The sequence below is a fragment of the Dysidea avara genome, chromosome 11 (assembly GCF_963678975.1).
Source record: "Dysidea avara chromosome 11, odDysAvar1.4, whole genome shotgun sequence".
NCBI classification, from domain to species: Eukaryota; Metazoa; Porifera; class Demospongiae; order Dictyoceratida; family Dysideidae; genus Dysidea; species Dysidea avara.
Genome location: NC_089282.1, coordinates 402,919 through 422,196, shown reverse-complemented (window position 1 = coordinate 422,196; position 19,278 = coordinate 402,919). Strand labels below are relative to the sequence as shown.

At 39.1% G+C, this 19,278-nt stretch overlaps 2 protein-coding genes across 2 annotated transcripts; one reads left to right on the top strand and one right to left on the bottom strand.

Moving 5' to 3' along the window:
* Positions 1–211: 211 nt before the first annotated feature.
* Positions 212–6,748, bottom strand: LOC136238231 (tubulin polyglutamylase complex subunit 2-like). The gene is made up of 7 exons (XM_066028591.1): positions 6,610–6,748; positions 6,479–6,558; positions 6,058–6,145; positions 5,804–6,013; positions 2,929–3,095; positions 509–660; positions 212–458 (listed from the first exon to the last, which is right to left on the bottom strand). Exons 1-7 carry the CDS (start codon positions 6,671–6,673, stop codon positions 401–403), a joined length of 819 nt encoding a protein of 272 aa, XP_065884663.1. The 5' UTR covers positions 6,674–6,748; the 3' UTR covers positions 212–400.
* On the top strand, positions 6,697–18,207 carry LOC136238225 (centrosomal protein POC5-like). Its single transcript, XM_066028581.1, has 7 exons — positions 6,697–7,019; positions 8,189–8,310; positions 8,743–8,813; positions 16,061–16,259; positions 16,812–16,931; positions 16,984–17,043; positions 17,723–18,207. Exons 1-7 carry the CDS (start codon positions 6,755–6,757, stop codon positions 18,068–18,070), a joined length of 1,185 nt encoding a protein of 394 aa, XP_065884653.1. The 5' UTR covers positions 6,697–6,754; the 3' UTR covers positions 18,071–18,207.
* Positions 18,208–19,278: the final 1,071 nt, after the last annotated feature.

The following is a 19,278-nucleotide window of genomic DNA, read 5'->3' as shown; positions in this document are numbered from 1 at the left end:
TTGCAATTATTAGTTGTCAAGTGATCTTTGTTATGTACAAAATTGGGTTGGTCAGGTCCAAGCAACTTTTTGCAATATAGGTATGGCCTTAAGTGTGTTTGAAAAGTTGCAGAAAGGAGAAAAAATCCATGACTGGATCTAGGAAGCCTCAATTCTACACCAAATGAACAGAAAACATCTTAGTCAGGCTGACTGTAATGACCGAAAGAGATTTTCAAGCTACAGCAACTGACAAATACATCAGTAAGAACACCTCATGTAGCCAGAATGTTACATTTTGACATGTCTGTTATCATGCCAGATGATGTGACTACAGATACCATACAAACAGCTTAACTAAAGTACAATATCTATCACTGATAAATCATGTATTAGGGTGAGTGTGCATCGATTAGAGCCATCAGTGTCTGCTGGAGTAAGACATAGTTCCCTTCTGACTACTACTCTTCTTCTTGTCACTATAACAACCAATGATGTCAGAGTGAATCAAGATATTTGTGGTGCTCACCGTGACAATCGAGGATCATGTGACCTCCTAAATACCCTGCCAACATCTAACACATTAATGCTGGGTTGGTCAGGTGATCCAGCTACACCATCCACTTCTGCATCCAGCAAGTCCATCTTGTGCCGATTTGGAATGAACATGTGGTACCAAGCCTGTAACACCGTACTTCATAACAGACACTATTACTATAAATCACTCTATTTCCAGTGTTTGCATTAAAGGTCCACTGAAATGAAAAATTCACTTGCCATTTTATTGAATAAATAAGTTGCTTGTATCACATTTTTTTTAACAATTCAATAATGTTGTTATACTGAGATATTAAGCCACAAAGTGTAGTTACGTCGCACTGTGACGTAAGACAAAGAACTGGCAGTACTGTTATTACATATTTTAAAGGTAGTGAAGGTCTAATGTGCAGGTGGCAATACGCTTCATTCTATCAAAGCTCAAGCTTTATTATGCTTCTCTGAACAATGGTATCACTATTACACTTTCCTGAGTTGCTTCTCTGCCTGGTAGGGATAATATCTCGTGCATATCTTGCCAGTGGCACCATCGCAATTGCTTTTCCTAATGTTTTGCTACTTCCATCCGCTGTATTGGACCCTTAAATGTATTCAAAAACATCCAAGAAATAAACTTAGACTTGTACTGTTTTGATTTACAGTCCCTGACAGGCATTCTCAACCGTTCTTCACTACAAGACCAGCGAAAATTTACTATCTCCCGTAGGCTTGTAACTGGCTGCAGTACAAGTTCTCACCATATTTCAGGTAGATATGATGTGAAACTAAATCAAATCTAGCTGTACATGGACACTTCTGTTGCTTTACGGCATCTCACACGTACTAAAGTTTCTTTGTCTGATGTGTTATGATGTAATATAATTGACAAACCACAATACACTAAACTGTGTTATATCTACTAAACAAAACAAAATCTGACTAAATCACATGCACCAACCTATCCCACTAGTAGCAAGGATTGATAATAGCCAAAGTGTATTTTACCATTTCAGTGGACCTTTAAAACATATCTTTTCATAACTGAAATTTCAAGGAAGCCATTATGTGACTGAGTGTAGGAAAACCAGTCATATCATCTATTAAAGAGTATCGAGAATGCCGATTTAAGTGAATGCTGTAATGGTTGAAGCCACACGTACAAAAATTTCCATCATTTTACACCAATTCCTTACCTTCCAGAGAATCCACCGTACAAGTAGCCAACAGCTAACTAAGCTTCTCGCCATTTTAGATAGTTTTTAAACTGGAGTTGACTGTATTAGGCAAACTCTAATAGGGGTGGCGGACAGGGGGTAGCGAGAGGCAAGAGGTTGTTTACAAAGTGAAAGAGAAACATGTAGGGATGAATTTGACCAAAGTATGGGCCATTCAGGCAGAACTACAAGTACATGTACAGCAAAGGTCTTCATTCAACAACACAGAGCTAAACAGCCATCCCCAGGTTGGCCAAAACCCGTTTGTAAGGCTAACTCAGTGGCGGATCTAGGAATTTATAAAGGGGGTCTCCAGTTTAGAAGGTGGACATATCCACTGCATAGGAAATGGAAGGATGCTACAGTTGGGGGTGCCCAAAATTTATGGTGGTAGTAGGTGTGCGAAGCATGCTAATTCTAGGGGGGTCTGGGGGCCACCAGGAAAACTTTGAAAATTAGGTATTAGGAGATTGAATTTGGAGGAATTTTTGGTGGTTTTAGCTGTTAATCAAATACTAGTACTATTAATAATGTTATTCCAATACATGCTTGACTGTTGTATTAGGACGACTGCTCTATTGGGGTGACTGCTCTATTAGAGTATTTCGATCATGATTGACAAGTTTCTGGAAGTTCACGTGACAATTATTGTGCAATACAGCTTCGAGTTGGGAGTGCTCAGCACCAATAGTTGAGGATGCTGGACAGCACCCCCTCTTCCGCCGCCTATACACTGGGTGTGTGAAGAAACACACTTACCATGTGCATGTGCTGGAGGTTTTGAAATTTAGATGCTCTTGAGACTTCATTTGGCAACAATTTTAGTGTGAAAAATAAATTGTTGAGCACGCACATCGCTTATTATAGGGATCCCCTTATTATAGGCGCACTCCGCAATAATTAATAAAACTACTCTACTGTTGTGTAATCATTTTTCAAAGGGGTTTCCGTGGAAACCTTGAAACCCCCCTAAATCTGCCACTGTAACCACTGGGCTGGGAAAAGCAGCCAGCAAAAGTCAACAACTAGTGATTTTGACATTGAAATTCGATAGTGTATTCATGTAGCTTTGTGTTTGTGGTGAAAAATCAAACCTGCTGTCATAGAGTTTTGCCAGACCCAGTCGCATATTGCAAAAGTCATGAAACTTACTATACAGTTGTAAGGTCATTCAAGAAGTTTAAGACATAACAGTTACCTGGTACTGTGGGCTGATGGTGGCATATTTGGTTAGCAGTAGTGGCCACTCGGGGAGGCCAAGGTGACAGATAGCTAGTCTGAAGAAGTGTGTGAACGAGTCGGTCATGTGATGCCACGTCCATGAGTTGTCCAGTAGCCAGATAGCAGTACAAGAACTGGCATATTCTAAAGCATTGGAATATATACATGGTAAGTACACTTATTTGAGCTTGCTACAGAGATTTTGTATCATGAAATGAGCTGAAATCATTACCTGATACAATAATTCTGCTAGGGATTATAATTAATAGTGAGTTGAGTGAGGATCTCCATTGTACTAGGGGGGCAAAAAATTGTAAATCTAAACAAGTAGAATAGGAATCGAGGTTGTGATTCTGAAAAAAAACAAAAACTGTGTAAACAAGAAGTAATAGGGATGGTGATTCACAATACATCAATACAAGCCAAGCAGCTTGATTTGTGTACATTGAATTTAAGATTCCTAATTCAACTGTTCAATAAAAAGTTGAAATAGGAATCTTAAATTCAATGTACACAAATCAAGCTGCTTGTATTGATGTATTAAGCAGTATTGTGAATCACCATTCCTATTACGTCTTGTTTATGCAGTTTTTTTTTCAGAATCACAACTTCGATCCCTATTCTATTTGTTTAAATTTACAATTTTTGCCTCCCTAGTTTATGAAATTTTTTCATGTCCATGCACATGGACAACACTATTTTATGGCTGGTGTGCACTACATGCTGTAATATAGTACTGCAGTATGGATTTCATGATGTAACTTGTACATACACACACTGAAAACAGCAAATCAAATTTACCATACACCAGGTGTAAATAAAATTTGACAAATTCACACCCACCAGTCTCAACAAATTAAATGTTAAAAAGCAAGCAATTGCCTAAACTCCACATCACTGGTGTTTGAGGTGCTTATTGACATTGACAGAAAACACAGTACAAATTTTTAAAATTAGAATAGCACATGCACTATAATTTCACAGAAATAAGTACTAAGTTCATTAAATAGATTTATATAATCATTTACATATACTGGAAGGCTATACTATTTTCTTACGCAAATTCTTTCCCCCAAAGCCTCGGAGCTACCCTTAATTTTCGATCGCTTACAAAGGGAACACACACCCTTTTCGATTCGAAGGATTACGCTATTTCTGATAGCTTACGAGGCTTGTTACATCACATTGATTCTTGACTGATAAACGGCTGTAGCAGCACTTAGGAAAGTGCCCAGAATGCAGTTTCAGTGACGGGCTATGGGCCACACACCCTTCACTGACATGAGTTGAAGAACTCTAAAACGTTCAGAAACAAATTTCAGTGAGTAGCATTTATGTCTAATGTTTAGTTTAATACATCTTGATGAGTTTTAGTCCCGTGTGATGCTTCAAATGGCATTTTTTAAACTGCTATACTTTTGTTTTTATGGCTTCGCAAGTGAATGGCATCTCAAAGCCATGACTCTTGCTCTATATCTCGCAATCGCCTTAGAAAGCAAAATGCCACACAGACCAGGGAAGGAATGATTGTAAAATACACCATACGTTTTAAGTGCTGATATCTACTTCCTGTGGGCTGTAGACGTGCTAAACATGAAGAAGATGGAGATTTGGGACAATTTTGGAAATTTCTATAACTCCCAAAACCACTCCCCTTGTGTTTTATACTTCCAGGTCAGTCTTTACAACACCAGAGGAAGGTCTGGAAGGTTTATGAAACACATCCAAAACCTGGAAGGCTGCTTTTGGTGTACGTTCTATTAGAAAGTTTTGAAAATTTTTGCCCCGATCCCTACATATCACTGATATACACACAAGAGTAGCTAAAGTTGGTGATACAGACTAAGACAAGTACAACAGTGTTTCTTGTATCAACAACCAATGTCAAGTGAGACACGTTGAAGCTTCACTTTCAACTCTTAAGATGGAAGTCAAGCGGCTATCAGTGGTTGTAATAAACTTTTTCTGAAACGCCGTATATGTTTCTCTCTACACAGGAGTTCAGAGGAATTCTACCGGAACTAACAACAAGGATACATGGAGCTATGTACCTCCTGTGTAAGGAAGACCATTTCATTTGGGCACTATATTATAAGAGTGTTTCAGACATTACTATAAGCAAGTTTATAAACAAGCACGAAGCAATAATCATCTCCCCTTTTGGCAGTCAGTGATCCTTAACACTGTTCATGTTGCTAAGTATTATCACAGAACACACAAAACTCACACTAAACTCCGAAAAGCAGCTCTACTGCTAAAACACCTAACCGCAGTGTGCTTGTTATACAGGGGTTTAACCTGCCCACAAACTAGCATTCAAAATTTGGTAAGCCATTGTGGAACAAAACCATCTTAGCAAGTGTAGTGGTATTGATTATGTGACTCCCATCTCATTACATAGACAATGTGGATTTCACAGTGGCGAGTTCAACACAGCATTCTGTGAAGATTCTATTCTACAAGAGCTTGAGGATTTGGTGCTATTATAGAAAAAGGATGGAACAGAGATCCAGTACACACTACCCGAACCATTAAATTTAGTCCCTTAGTAATTTCTAGCCAGTAAACTACAGTACATACACACATACCATGGTCACACCTACCCAGTAAAACACTGGGTAACTTGTACACTACTCAATTGTATCTCCTGATACCCCAGAGGAAGTTGTACCCATGTCTCACAGGTAAAGTCCATTATGTGAGACATGAACAATTGGTAGCTACTTCTCTTAATTCTACACTACATCCAGCTGGGTAGCCTATGGAGCAGTACACACACACACACACACACACACACACACACACACACACACACACACACACACACACACACACACACTACACACACTTACTATCATCATCTTTCACAGGCTCATAGCACAGACATACTCTACCACAGTCAACTTCTGATAGTATAAACATGTGATGTGTAGTGAACGATGGGCCATCACCATGGCTACTGATGATATCCATTTCAGCCAATGGCAAGTCTTTCGGAGGAACCAATTGATACACCTCCTGGACACTATTAATATGAATGTGCCCGATGTTGACAAGATCACCTGATACAAATACTAATTATAGCACAAATATAAAGATGTCTTACCATTTATGGTAACATGCCACTTCAGAGTGAAGCCATTAGTAGTCAGGTAGAACTGTTGCAGATCACTCGGTAGACTATGGCCATGTTTCTATAAGATATACTATGTAAGAACTGTCACTAAAGGTAAAAGTCTAACTTTACATGTTTCAACGGGTAGGTAACGACCTGACATTTTGTAGATCACCTCTGAAATTATTTAAAGATGAAATATATTTCCTACATTTGAAAGTTGACAGATGTAACGAGAGTTTACAGAAGTCTAAAGCTACGGATTTTGAATTACTGACTTGAAATGATGAATATGGGCACTCATATTTTAATTTTTGAAATTTCAGACAATTTCTCGTTACCAACCCCTCAACACGTTTTATGTCTTGAAACAAAAAGAATGACAAATTGGTCTCAAAAACACAGTACCTACCACTTCCCAACTTGTTAGTAGCTGGAGGTTTGCCGGCTTCCTTTCTTGTAACTTCACATCGCTCACGTGAGGGTTGTTGCCTAGTAACAACACAAATCACTGATACAGACTAATGAAGACCATAAACACACCTAAATACTCCACAAGCCCGACCAGTAAAGGAGTAACGACCTTATCTGACACTCGATCTGACATTTAAACACTACAGTGAACACGCGCAATGGGATCACGCGAGCTCTAAATTTGAATTCAAAACGCACACGAGCGAAAAGTGACATGAGTTCAGATAGTGAAGTAACCAGTTCACCAGAGGAAGGAAGTTACAGCCGCGGAAGCTCCGTATCTACTGGACTGCGAGAGGAATATGAAGAATTGTTACAATATGCGGTGGTGACACCCAAATTTGATGGGAAGATAGTCAGTAATAATGATACGGTCACTAGGACCACCCACTTGTCCCAGACTATCCCTCATGAGGTGACAAACACAGCAGGTCATGTTACTATGAAGGAGTCCACCCCTGATGATCAGCCCACTACAGGTATTTTGCACACTAGCAGCCATATGCTATATACTTGACCATATAAAGTGTGCTGATAGATCAGAAACCACATCCATACACCTATCAATGTATTCTCACCCCCTGGGGGCAATACTGGGATTTGCAAGTCACGGTTTTACCTCAGTACCAGGGCTAATAATTAAGAAGTTTTGGAAATCCCCCCACTAAGGATTTGATTGGCCTATCTATATATAAGAAAAAAAATTATTTTGTCTTACCAACTTCCATTGTCAAAAGCCAGGATAAGACATGTCAAATCCCCAGTTGATGTAGTCTTGCATAGCCAGACCCTTTTGTGTGGGGGTGGGGAAAGAAGGTGAACATAGTATAGCATTGTCGTTTGCCTATACCGAGATTGTGGGGATTCTACTGTACAGCTTCCGGATTGTTTGTGGATGCGAATGACGTGTTTTACTGATCGCTGCGTTGTTTGCATTCTGTTACCATAGATATAACGTGTGATCTGCTGATCTTTGCATCATTTACGTTCTATTACCATAGATAGCTACTGCTATTAAACAGAATGCAAACAACGTAGCGATCAGCAAAACACGTCATACGCACCCACAAACAATCCGGAAACTGTGCAGTGGAATCCTCACAATCTTGGGATAGGCCAACGGCGATGCTATGCTATGTTCACCAGACCCTTTTCTTTCCCTGCCCCCACACAAAAGAAAGAAAGGGGTCTGGCTACATGAGACTACAGTTGATGTGTGGGGACCCTTGGGGTGTGGCTTTAGGTTCATAAGTGAGACATGTAGCCTTTTAGAAAAGTATTTTGCTTTGCTGTTCATTTCTAGCTATTAGCTGCTATATCCTTATCAATGTCACACCCTACCAGCCCAAGTTGAGAGGATTAATAGGGTGTTTCACTTGAACTAGTCCCTAGGGTAACAGCATTTGCATATTATTAGTACCTCCAGGGTAAAGGATTTGTAACACCAAATTATCCTTAAGGATTGAGAATTTGATTGCAAGTCCTATCTCTGCCCGACCTGAACTGGGGTAAGTGCACCAGGATTTTATCATTAGCATTTCAGCTTAACCATGTGGGAAACCATTTTTACATGCCTGAGCAGGCAACCACACGATGCATAACAGTTAAGGTGTGTTGCAGTAGTGACGTTGATGTGCGTGTTGTATAGAGCAGTCCAGCAGTGTGGTCAGCTCACATGATCTAGAAGGGGACGAGGGAGATGATGAGGAAACAGTAAGGCTGAGCAGACAACTTGATGGATGGTACAGAGAACTGAAGAGTAATGTATTGGTGAGTAGTACAAAGATTAAATGTCTCCTCCTTGTCAAGGAGTTTACTGGAAAATCCCTTGACAATACTCTAAATTAGGGGTTCTATTTATAATAAGTAGAGCTTTTCCCCATCAAATAAAAGAGAATGGTAAAGTAATTCCTACATCAAAGCAATTGTATTACTTTTTTAATCAAACCGAATAGAACAGCGCTGTACCACCACTCTACTGCTCTTTAGGGAAGACCCTAGAACCTAACAGGTCTGAAGAAGACAGCAAAATGTACCATATAATCAGACACACGATATAATTTGACCAATCACATCACACAATCAATGTGAGGGACAGCTGCTAGGTTAACAGTGACATACTAGTTACTATGGTTATGGGCTATTGTGATCACTTGGTTATGGGCTATTGTGATCACTTTTTGCTGTTTTGTTTTGCTACAGGCAGAGTTTGGACTGGCCAGAGCTCGTATCAGTGAACAGTACAACAAGAAGCTGGAGGAACAGACTATAAGGTGGGTGTGGCTGGAGTGTACACCATAAGTGGCTGGAATGTATGATGTGTTGAAAACACCATACTGTAAACCCAATGCATGTTCACACAAGCAGACTTTCTAATTAAAATTCTGCAGAAAAAACTTTTTAAAAAAAGAGCATTTTGACTGCTCTATTAGAGTATTTCATTACCACTACTATAAACATTGTATTGTCCTATTACACAAGTACACAGAAAAATTTGACAAGAGTAGGGACCATAGCACATCGATAAAAAGTACTGAAACAAGCTGGAGTAGTGCACGATATTAAATCGCAGTAAAACAATGAAAAGTGTTATATCCCTACTGTGCTCAAGATACCCTAACGGATTTGCACAGTAGGGATATAACACTTCTTATTGTTTTACTGTGATTTAAAATCGTGCACTACTCCAGCTTGTTTCAGTACTTTTTATTGATGTGCTATGGTCTCTACTCTAGTTGAAAATTCCAAATTTTTCTGTGTACTTGCTTGTTAACTTTTTGTAAATACTGTAATAATTATTGTGACTGGTGAACCCACGCATGCTGCATTTGAAATGGCAGCGCACGCCACAGCTATATCAATTATCGTCTGAAATGTGAAGTATCTATTACACTTCGTTGTCAGCTATGTTCAACCTGTTACACAGCATCTCGTATCTAGAACTGTTTGAAAAATACCTCTGCAATCCATGCATACCGAAAGACAGAACGAAATGGTGCCACGCGCCCCAGTTATGTCAATTATCGTCTGAAAAGTGAAGTATCCATTACGCTTCATTGTCGGCTATGTTCAACCCGTTACACAGCAATACGAATCGAGAACTGTTCGATAAGCACCTCTGCAATCAAAATAGCCACTATGAAAAATACAGACGATTTCCGTTATGAAGGGAAGCCATCACGTGCTACCGCCAAATTGACACTTTGCTGTTAGCAAAGATGAATGGGACACTGGTAAGTCCATGAAAAATGCATTGTACGTACTGCGGTATGCCTAAAGGCAGGCCAAAGCGACGTCGAACAGTGAAAAATCAAGCCTGTAGTCTTAGCTGTTATCAAGTTACATTTGTCTGAAGGCATCAGTCAGTTACTCAGCAGTCAGTAGAAAATTCTGTTAAATAATTATTTTTATAAAATCCTTAGCAACTTGTTGAAAGCGTTTCGGGTCAATCGGCTTGTTTGGGCTTAGTTTTACCAAGAGTACATAATAACAAGAGTAAATAATAAAAAAGAAAGAGTGTCAAACTTTAGATACACGCACGAAACACACTGTGTAAAGTGATGATGCAATCATCATTAACTGGAACGCCTCTTGTAATAAATTTTATCGTTGTCAAGAAGTTGATGAATGTTTCGACTCAACGAAATAAATTTGTTTAAAGTTGAAGGTGAAAGAGGTAACTCACAGTCAAAGGAGACCGACATAGAGACTATAGCCTCTGAAGAACTGGTGCCCGTCTTCGTTGCAACCACCGCAAGTGAGAAAGCAAATAGCCACCAAAAATCTAGCAAAAGATCACTAAAAAAGATGTCGGGAAGGTAAGTTGAATGACGGACAACCAAAAGCGAAAAGAAGGAAGAGCCAACAAAACAAAGAGAACGGGCAAGTCCGAGGGAAAGTCAAAGAAAAGCCAAGACAGCGGAGAGCACTTAACAAGAATGAAAAGTAACGTGTCACTGATGCTGTAGAGAATATGAATTTGATGTCTACAGCAATAATTGTGTGTGCTGCTGTTAAACAGGAAGTGCCAGCACACGACGACGCTTTGAAGAAGCTTACCAGTTCTCTTATTCCCAGTGAGACTGTATTTCTTATTGAACATCTACAAAAGATGTTTGTATATAGAAGTCTATCAGAGCTGCTCAACAACCAATGTGGTATGCTATTGGTAGATACAAATGCACAGCTGACACATCTGTCATTGCACCCATCTGATCCACTGCCGTGGAAATCATCACCGTGAGATCCAAGTGGAGGAAAGTTTGCAGTTCACATTTGGAAGTAAAGAAGCATTCAAGAATTACCTGCTTCTGTTTTGCTCTTCTGTTTATGATGCATCTCTTCAGGAATGCCATTCAGTGTTACATGCAGGTGATAATCCTTCACTGAGTGTGGTTCCCGAAAAGGATAGTGACGATGTATACCCTCGTTTTGGAGGTGCAGCATTAGCAGCCATGCTTCATTCAAGATATGACAAGGGTAGGAAGCAAAAGAATGAATGAGGATATTTCACAGCAAATCACCACACTAAATTCATACACCAAAGAACACATTCCAGAATATTTGAGGTATAGAGACAATGGATATATGTACTTTCCATGTAAAGAAATGTTACCATTTTTAATTTCAGTGGATCTGAAAAAACAAATGAGGAGAGTTTCAAGCAACATGGATTGAACATTCTACAAGTAGTGAGTGATAACATTGAAAAAGACAGGTCACTGTTGTCAGACTTTATTGAGTTGCTGGTGGTTAAGGTCTCTGAAACCTGTTACATGTCTATTGATGTAATTGAGGGTGTTTACAAAGAGCTGGTTCGCAAACTCTGTCATACTTGAATTCAAGAATTTTTGGATTCATTCAACTTATTCAAGCAAAAAGCTGTAGTAAATAAAGGAAGTGCCACCCTGTCTGGAATAAACTTGAGAGACTCGTTACTAGGTCAACATGTTAATCTTAAAAGCAAATGTTAAAATTATTAATAAAGTTAGCATAGTACATCTAACATAATTATTGCATTGTGTACTTCATCATACACTATGTCCTATTGTATTTCTTGTTCTCCAGTGTACCCTGTGGTATAGAAAGTGATGTGTCCCTGTAGTCCAATCCACTGTGGTGAGAGACAACAGTGTGCTTGACTAAATGTGCTGCCCTGGCAGTTACGTAGTTCGCAGAGCTGAGCTTTCCCCCTGCTACGTGTTTAAATTGACTTAAAAGGGTTTCTATAGCACTCCCAGACAGTCTCAGTGGGCTGATGAAATTTTCTGGGTATTTGTGGAAAAATTCTTCAACAAATCCGTTAAAGCCATATAAGCAAATTCTCAACAGGTCCCAAGCTGAAATAGAAAAGTAACATTAACAGTGCAAAATTAAGGTTTGTGACCACAGTCAACTAGTCAAGTCTTCCACATACATCAGGGGCGCATATGTATTAAGGGGTTTTCATGGGGTGTTCCAGAAACCCCCTCAGACATTTTAACACTTGCAGCAGGAACACCAGACTATATATCTTAGTTTAGCAGCACAAATATACCAAATAAATGCATGGAGCAGTATAGCTAATAGGAACTTACATTGATTCCTCAAAGTGTAAAACGTATTGATAAAACTTTTGTAAAACTGAGATACTCTAATAGAGCAGTCAGATGTAACTAATAGAGCTGTCAAAACTACTTTAACAGAGTAGTCAAAATTATATACCCCAATAGAACATTCATAACAGAATATGACTTTTTAAAATTAATGGATAATATAAATGTAAGACTATCATAAAATGAATGTATAGGTGTAAGGGCTGTGCCCCAGATCCCTATTACCTATAGCTCACTATCAAATCTGGAAACCTCCTTGAAAAAATCCCGGGTATGCCCTGCACATCCAATATACCAACAATGTGGATGATAATCTTTTGTTGAAGCAAAGGTAAGGTGTTTTGAAGTTCACAGAATTGAATGTGTGTGGAAGACCCTTTTTGCAAACATTATTTGCAGTCACATAAGTACATCGTTCAAAATTCTATGCAAGTAACTTACTTTGCCAACTAATAAATCTTGAGTCTTGCACATCAAGTGCATGTACACCTATATAGGAAAAATAAAAACAGATCCTCTGCATTCTGCTGGATGTGCTAACCTTTATCTGTGAGCTCATCATACCATTCACTAAAGAACAGATATCCATCTTGAATACTCTTTAGTACAGGCGTACTGAGATCAAAAATTCTTTGGTAACATAAAAAACTCATTCTCAAAGAGTTTGCGGCATGCTTCCAGGTACTGCATGCATTAACGTACACTCTCCACATCATCTGGTTTGGGGTCCTGTGAAATATAATGGCACAGCTCTGACAAGACCTTCTCCTGCTATAAAAGTACAACCACATAAACAAAAATTATGTCTGTTGAAATGATAACAACCTGCATAATTTTGGCCTTGTATCACATTCAGTTTCGTTCATGAATCTCTCAACACATAAACCTCCCTTAACTTCGGTACCATCCGTGCATGTCCACTGTCTCTCCTTACACACTCTCTTTTATACAGATCTATGATTGCCTGCCAGCCAAACTCCTGTCCTGTACGTAACAACATTCTCGTACCTCCAGACTGAGAAGCAAACAATGCATTAATCATATTCTTGAGCTAGGAAATTAAACTTATTTAGTAGTGTGAAGACAATACTGTGTTTTACCTGGTGACTGAGACATATTAACCAAAATATGTGATGAAGTGAGTCGTAAGGATTCACAAACCATGGCTTGACTTTATAGGGGTCTTTACCAGGGTTGACTCCATACATGCCATGGTAGCCATGACTAGCTTTGATCATACTTAAGTTAGAAGATGCATCATCACAAACTATAATACTGGTCTTGAATCCATTGACCTGCAAAGAAAAATGTTATGAATTTAACTGAACAATGAAGTATTACTCTTGATGCTTCATAGAAGTTTATTCCTTCCAGCAACATTAGAAAGTAATGTAATTATAGAAACCGCAAAATGCACCATGCACTCCTAAATTTGTAATTCTCTACTAACTTAACCTTGTGTGGTAAGCATATTGCAAATTTTTGTTTGCTTTCTTATGTTGCAAGAACAAGTCTTCTGTACCTGAAACAGCTTAATAGTTTCCATGACACAGGTACAAACAAACTTTCTCTTGATAGTACCATGCTGGTACAGAATGGGCCAACAATATCAAACAATGATGTCAAATCTCTCCACAAAAAATTGTAGGATATAGTTGGTTTGTCTGGTTCGGTGATCGTTATCAAATAATTGAAACACATCGTGCAATGAAGACTGGTCGTCAGAAGACATAGCCAGTCCTATGATACGGTGATTCCATGAATTCCACATGAGGAAGGAAATAACTTTAACTTCATCAAATATTAGAGCACCATCGGACCTTGGTACTTCTTTATTTTCTATCCTACATAATTCTTGGAATGAACGGCAGTTACTGACTTGACTTGCAATAGATTCAGAGCAGGCACCAGCTTCATCCCTGTATATGTCTGTAGGGTTGCACGGGAAGGAAGCTGCATGACATTAAAATCTTTCAATGCTTCATATGCAGCAGGGCTTCTTACAAACACAAGCTATATTTATACATGATAAAATGAATCATATAAATACTGTATGTATCTTATGGTGATCAGACTCCATCTATTTCCACGGTGGCCATTGCCTAATTAATGTTATGGGTACATAAATTTCACAAAAAAATTATTTCTGACTATTCCTTTGTTGATCTTTGAAAAACTCCAGCTTTGATTTCCTTAAATCACACTCCCATGTATTTCTGACAGAATATCCCACATGGTTGCTGTCAGCTTCTGCAAAAATCTTCTCTAGATCTGGCTTTGCTATCTCCTCCAACTTTGTAACAATGTCCCTTAGCTCATCACTTTGATCATCATGATATCTAAATCATCATGTTTCTGCAGCTTTGCCTTGTCGTAAGATCGTTCTTGTTGTGTAGCTCTTTTTCTCTTAGCAACACTTGCTGGTGAAAGATATTTAAGTTTAAAACTGGATGAAGGCTGCAGTCTTTTGATTCATTTAGATGGATTAACATCATAAGACCTCCTACGCTGGTAATCAAGGTCACACACAAGATGCTTACAAGCCTTGCACAGTACATCATTTACTAGTTTCTCTTCACTCTTTGCATTGTGAGCTAGTTGATGCCAGAGGAGGCAGTTCCTTGAGTCGATGCGTCTAAATGGTTTCTCCCAAATCTGTAAGGTTTCGATGTGGTAACGTATTACCGAATGGTATTCATCATAATACTTATTTTCCAGAAATTCCAGGACAAAATTTGAAAGCACCTCTGTCTGATACAATATTACAGATATCTGTAAATTCACTTAAATTGGTTGCAACTCCTGATTCAATAGTTGTGTATAATGATTGCACAACGTAATCCACACAGCCATCACCATTTTGGCTAGATAAAACTGGTAACTGACATATAGCCTGCATCTGGAATTAAACAAACATTTCGATTTTGAACTTCAAATAAAATCGCTCCAGCCTCACTCTTCTTTTCTAAATAGTTTAAATCAGTAAATGTCTTCTTGCTATAGCCTATATTCCACCGCTGATAGCAAATCCAGTTCACAATGCTCGGTCACCGGGGTCTGAGCATGGCAGTATAAGGGTCTATTATCTATGGTCTGCGTTAGCTGAACTTGATGACTCACTGTTTCATCCGATAGCTGACTGGGAAGGGTTGCTGCTTCATTGCATTCAGTCCTCGTTTCGGTCGGGTCACCGGCATGTCTTACCAATTGCGAATTTGTCACACAAGCTCTCTCCCAGTTGAGCCCCTCTCAAGTGGGAGGGGTATCCACCATCTCTGTATAATGTTGCTTGAATACTTCTGTAATGCCAGCTGCCTAGCTACGGGTTTCAGCTGAACTACAAAGTAAATCGTGTCTAGTTACAGGAGCTGCCTTGGACTGAGTACGAAAAATTATGTAATAAGTTTACACAGTGCATTTCTATGGGGATATTTGAAGTTCGACACTCTCGTTATTATGTACTCTTGGTTTTACCTAACCAATACTGCCTCATTGTCGTCAGGGAAGGTTAAGGCTGGTTTTTGGGTGATGTTATTTCATGGGCCACGCCTACTCCTTTGTGGTCCCTACTATACAGTAGTATCGTATTGTATGATGAATAGGATTCATTCCAAACTAATTGTTTATAGACATTAGGTGACCTTCATGAAATGGCTAAACTACCCACGACATGATCATGTATTATTATACAGTATCTATTGCAGGCAATTTAATTATTGGTCTGTTTAAATTTTGCTGTAATGTAGCGTTTTTGAGTGAGGTAAACTGCAGACTTGTTGGGACCAACGTCTTTGTCCTTATATGGAGGTGTTAAGAGAGATCTCTACCATAAATACCTTGCCATGTTAGCTGTGCTAGTATGTAGCATGTTTGACATCATCACTACACACTATTATGAGGGTAATCATGCCAACATGATGCTGCAGGTATCAGAGTCGTATACAACAGCTGGAGGATGAGCTGGGCAGGACAAGAGAACTACTATTGACCTACGAGCAGTCAGTGAACCGTAAGGATCACATCATCGCTAATCTGACCCGAGCCCTTCAGGGGCAGAAAAACAAGTGTGCACTACAACAATCCTTTGGAGTGTGGAAACTGAAAATGTGTGATGAGAGAAGAGAGGTAACTAAGCAACTGCATGTCAGTGATGTCATTACATGTTCAGTGTGGAGAAATTATGTCCTTAGTTTCCTATCTTGTTACTAAGTGAGGATATTCTGACAATGCAAGTACTCACAAACACCAACAACCTGTGACCAACCATTTGCCTTCTGTGGATATGAATGTAGAAGTCACTACTAATATTCTTGTAGAGCCATGATCAAGATTTTTGATAGACATTTGATCACTTGGTTTCACCTTTGATCCATGGTTCTACAGGACTATCAACAATGATCGGCCTCTTGAGCAAGTTTTAGGTCATTGTACTAAATTGAGATAATTTTTAGCTTTTTGCATGACCAGTTAATGTATAATGTATTTACTCACTAAAAGTTTATCTGTTGATCCTACTGTGATGTCACACTTGTACTAGTCTCACATAACCAGAATGCCCCACATACAAAACAAAGTAATGGTCTGACTATGTGAAACTAAGCTTCACTTTGTTCAAACTATGCTACAAATTTTGAACATATTTTAACACGTATTCACTGACGCACGTGCACCCTCTAGGTGTTTACAAGCATGCTAGCCTGTCAGATGAGGCGGCGGCAACTGATGCGCCACACGTGGGCAGCTTGGAGAAGTGTTATTGAGAACAAGTGGAAGGAGAGAATTGAGAAGGCGTGTCAGGTGAGGCCTTATTTCATCATATGGCATCATCATTTTGGGGAACCCCCTGCAGGCCAGAGCACAAGAGGTGTGTGTCAAATTAACCAATGATTATGAAGAACGATTGGAGAAGGTGAGTGAGCCCCACCCCCAAAACAATGGTGCACATTAATACAAGTTACCGTAGAGTCTGTTTATTAGGCACATCAGCTTATATTAAAACTTCATAACAAATATAATTGACATGTACACGCCTAGTAGAACCTTGGGTTCAGTTTGAGGTGGTGTGATTTACAGTGGTAATATTTGGTTCAGTTTCTTTTCATGTGGAGCACTATAGAAGACCATTTTGCTTAGTGAGTATATTGAAAGGTACATTATTATTATTGGCCATGTGCCATGTGAAATTTTGTGCTTGACAAACCTCTAGCATTTCTTCTGTATAGCATGTTGGAGCTTCTCATGTGCTTGTCAACTATTATTAAGTACAAGAAACAGGTGTGCACTTATAATACATACTAAATATAATGTACATGTGCTTAACAACCAGACTGTACCATATTAAGAGATGACAAGGGCCAAGTGAACAAGTGTTAAGTATGTTGTATTAGAAGTATTATGACAAAGCTAGTTAAATGACAAGTGGACCCAAACCATTCACTTGATTTATCATTGCCTGATGCCATCGGGGTACAGAGGGATTAGTGTATAGTTAAAACAATGAATACCTTTAAACTATACCACAAGTTCCATCTTTTTATAAGGGAACTAATAGTGTGATGTATGGGACTTACAGCTGATCTCTTTACTAGTTACAACAATCCCTTGACAACTCCCAGCAGCAAGTGAAGCAACTACAAGTTGAGAGAGTGTCATTTGAGGAAGGAATGAAGAAGGCGTTTATGAGAGGAGTATGTGCCCTTAATATGGAGGCCATGAACATGTTCCATCCTGCAATGGAGCCTAGCCCCACCCCTCCTGAATCACATGAACCACAGCAACAGCAGAGTGATACGTCCACACCAGTGGATAATGTGCCGCCACCAGATAGGGGGCGTGTCAGCAATAATACCATGACAACAACTTGTCGTATGAACTCTAACAGATTACACAAAAACCGTCCATCTGTGATGGTGGAACGACACACAACTCTGGACTAGCTCTGTGTGTTCTAATTGTTTAGTGCAGCAGTGTTCTAATTGATTAGTGCACTGTACAAATCTATTCACTTAATTTCTTCACAAACAGTTCATACAATATTATTGTTTTACAACTCCAAGTGACACACTGTTGAGTAGTTAATGATATGGTGGGACATTATGTTTATGGGCATACACAAATTTTAAGAGTAGAATAATTGTGGATTTGTAAAAACAAGTTACACACTCATCAGGGTTGTACATGACTTATAAAGTGATTAAGAATTGGCCACACAAACCAGGGAGGGTCATTCTGGTTGTACAACATTATAATATGATCCAACATAGCATGCCTCAGTAACTGGCCTGGATAAAACACAGTACAGTGGTTTGCAACAAACTGTAAAGCACCAACCAGACATGATCCATCAACTTTGAAATATGTCCAAATTACATCACCACAGCTTTGGTAGGTCTTGTTTACTGTACTGCAAAGATTCTACAATTCTCTAATGTGTCTAATCACTGACTACTGATGATCATTGTGTTTCGTATGACACAGTTAATGGTTTGTGTAATGTTCATACCTGACTAATCTGACACAAGTTGTATACAACCCTAACAAACATGATGGCTGTTTAGTGTGTGCGTGTGTGTGACCTTGAGGTCTTCTGCAGATCAAAGCTTATGACATTATAACAGTCTACTATCAAGAGTACATCTTCATAGGATTTGATGTGTTCCTGCTGGTACACTTCAGTGATGGAAGTGGCTTACAGGGTAGATGACAGTTATCTCATTGGCTCGTTATTGTACACAACACTGTTGTCTAGGTGACTGGATAAGTAATAGACTACAAGCCATGGTGATTGTATAATTGAATATGGCTAGGTGAAAGGTTAGAGGTTGATCACAACTCTGATGTGTGATTACACTACCAAATATGGCACCAGGTGTTAAGGGTTGTTTACTAGCTAGGAAAATAATGTGTTGTGTTGAGAAGGTTTGCATGTGGGGGACATGTCTTTATTTGGTGGTAATCTGAGTGTTACTTTCAGAGATCACAAAATGACGAAGTGACAACAATGAATTACAGTAGATTACAAGACAGTTGTCAGTTACAATTCCTTTCACTGATGATGTCACGTGAAAAAAATATTAAATATTTTTGTAAGAATTTTACAAAGTCTGGCCGTCAATCAATTGGTTGGTTTTCACACGAGTCTCAT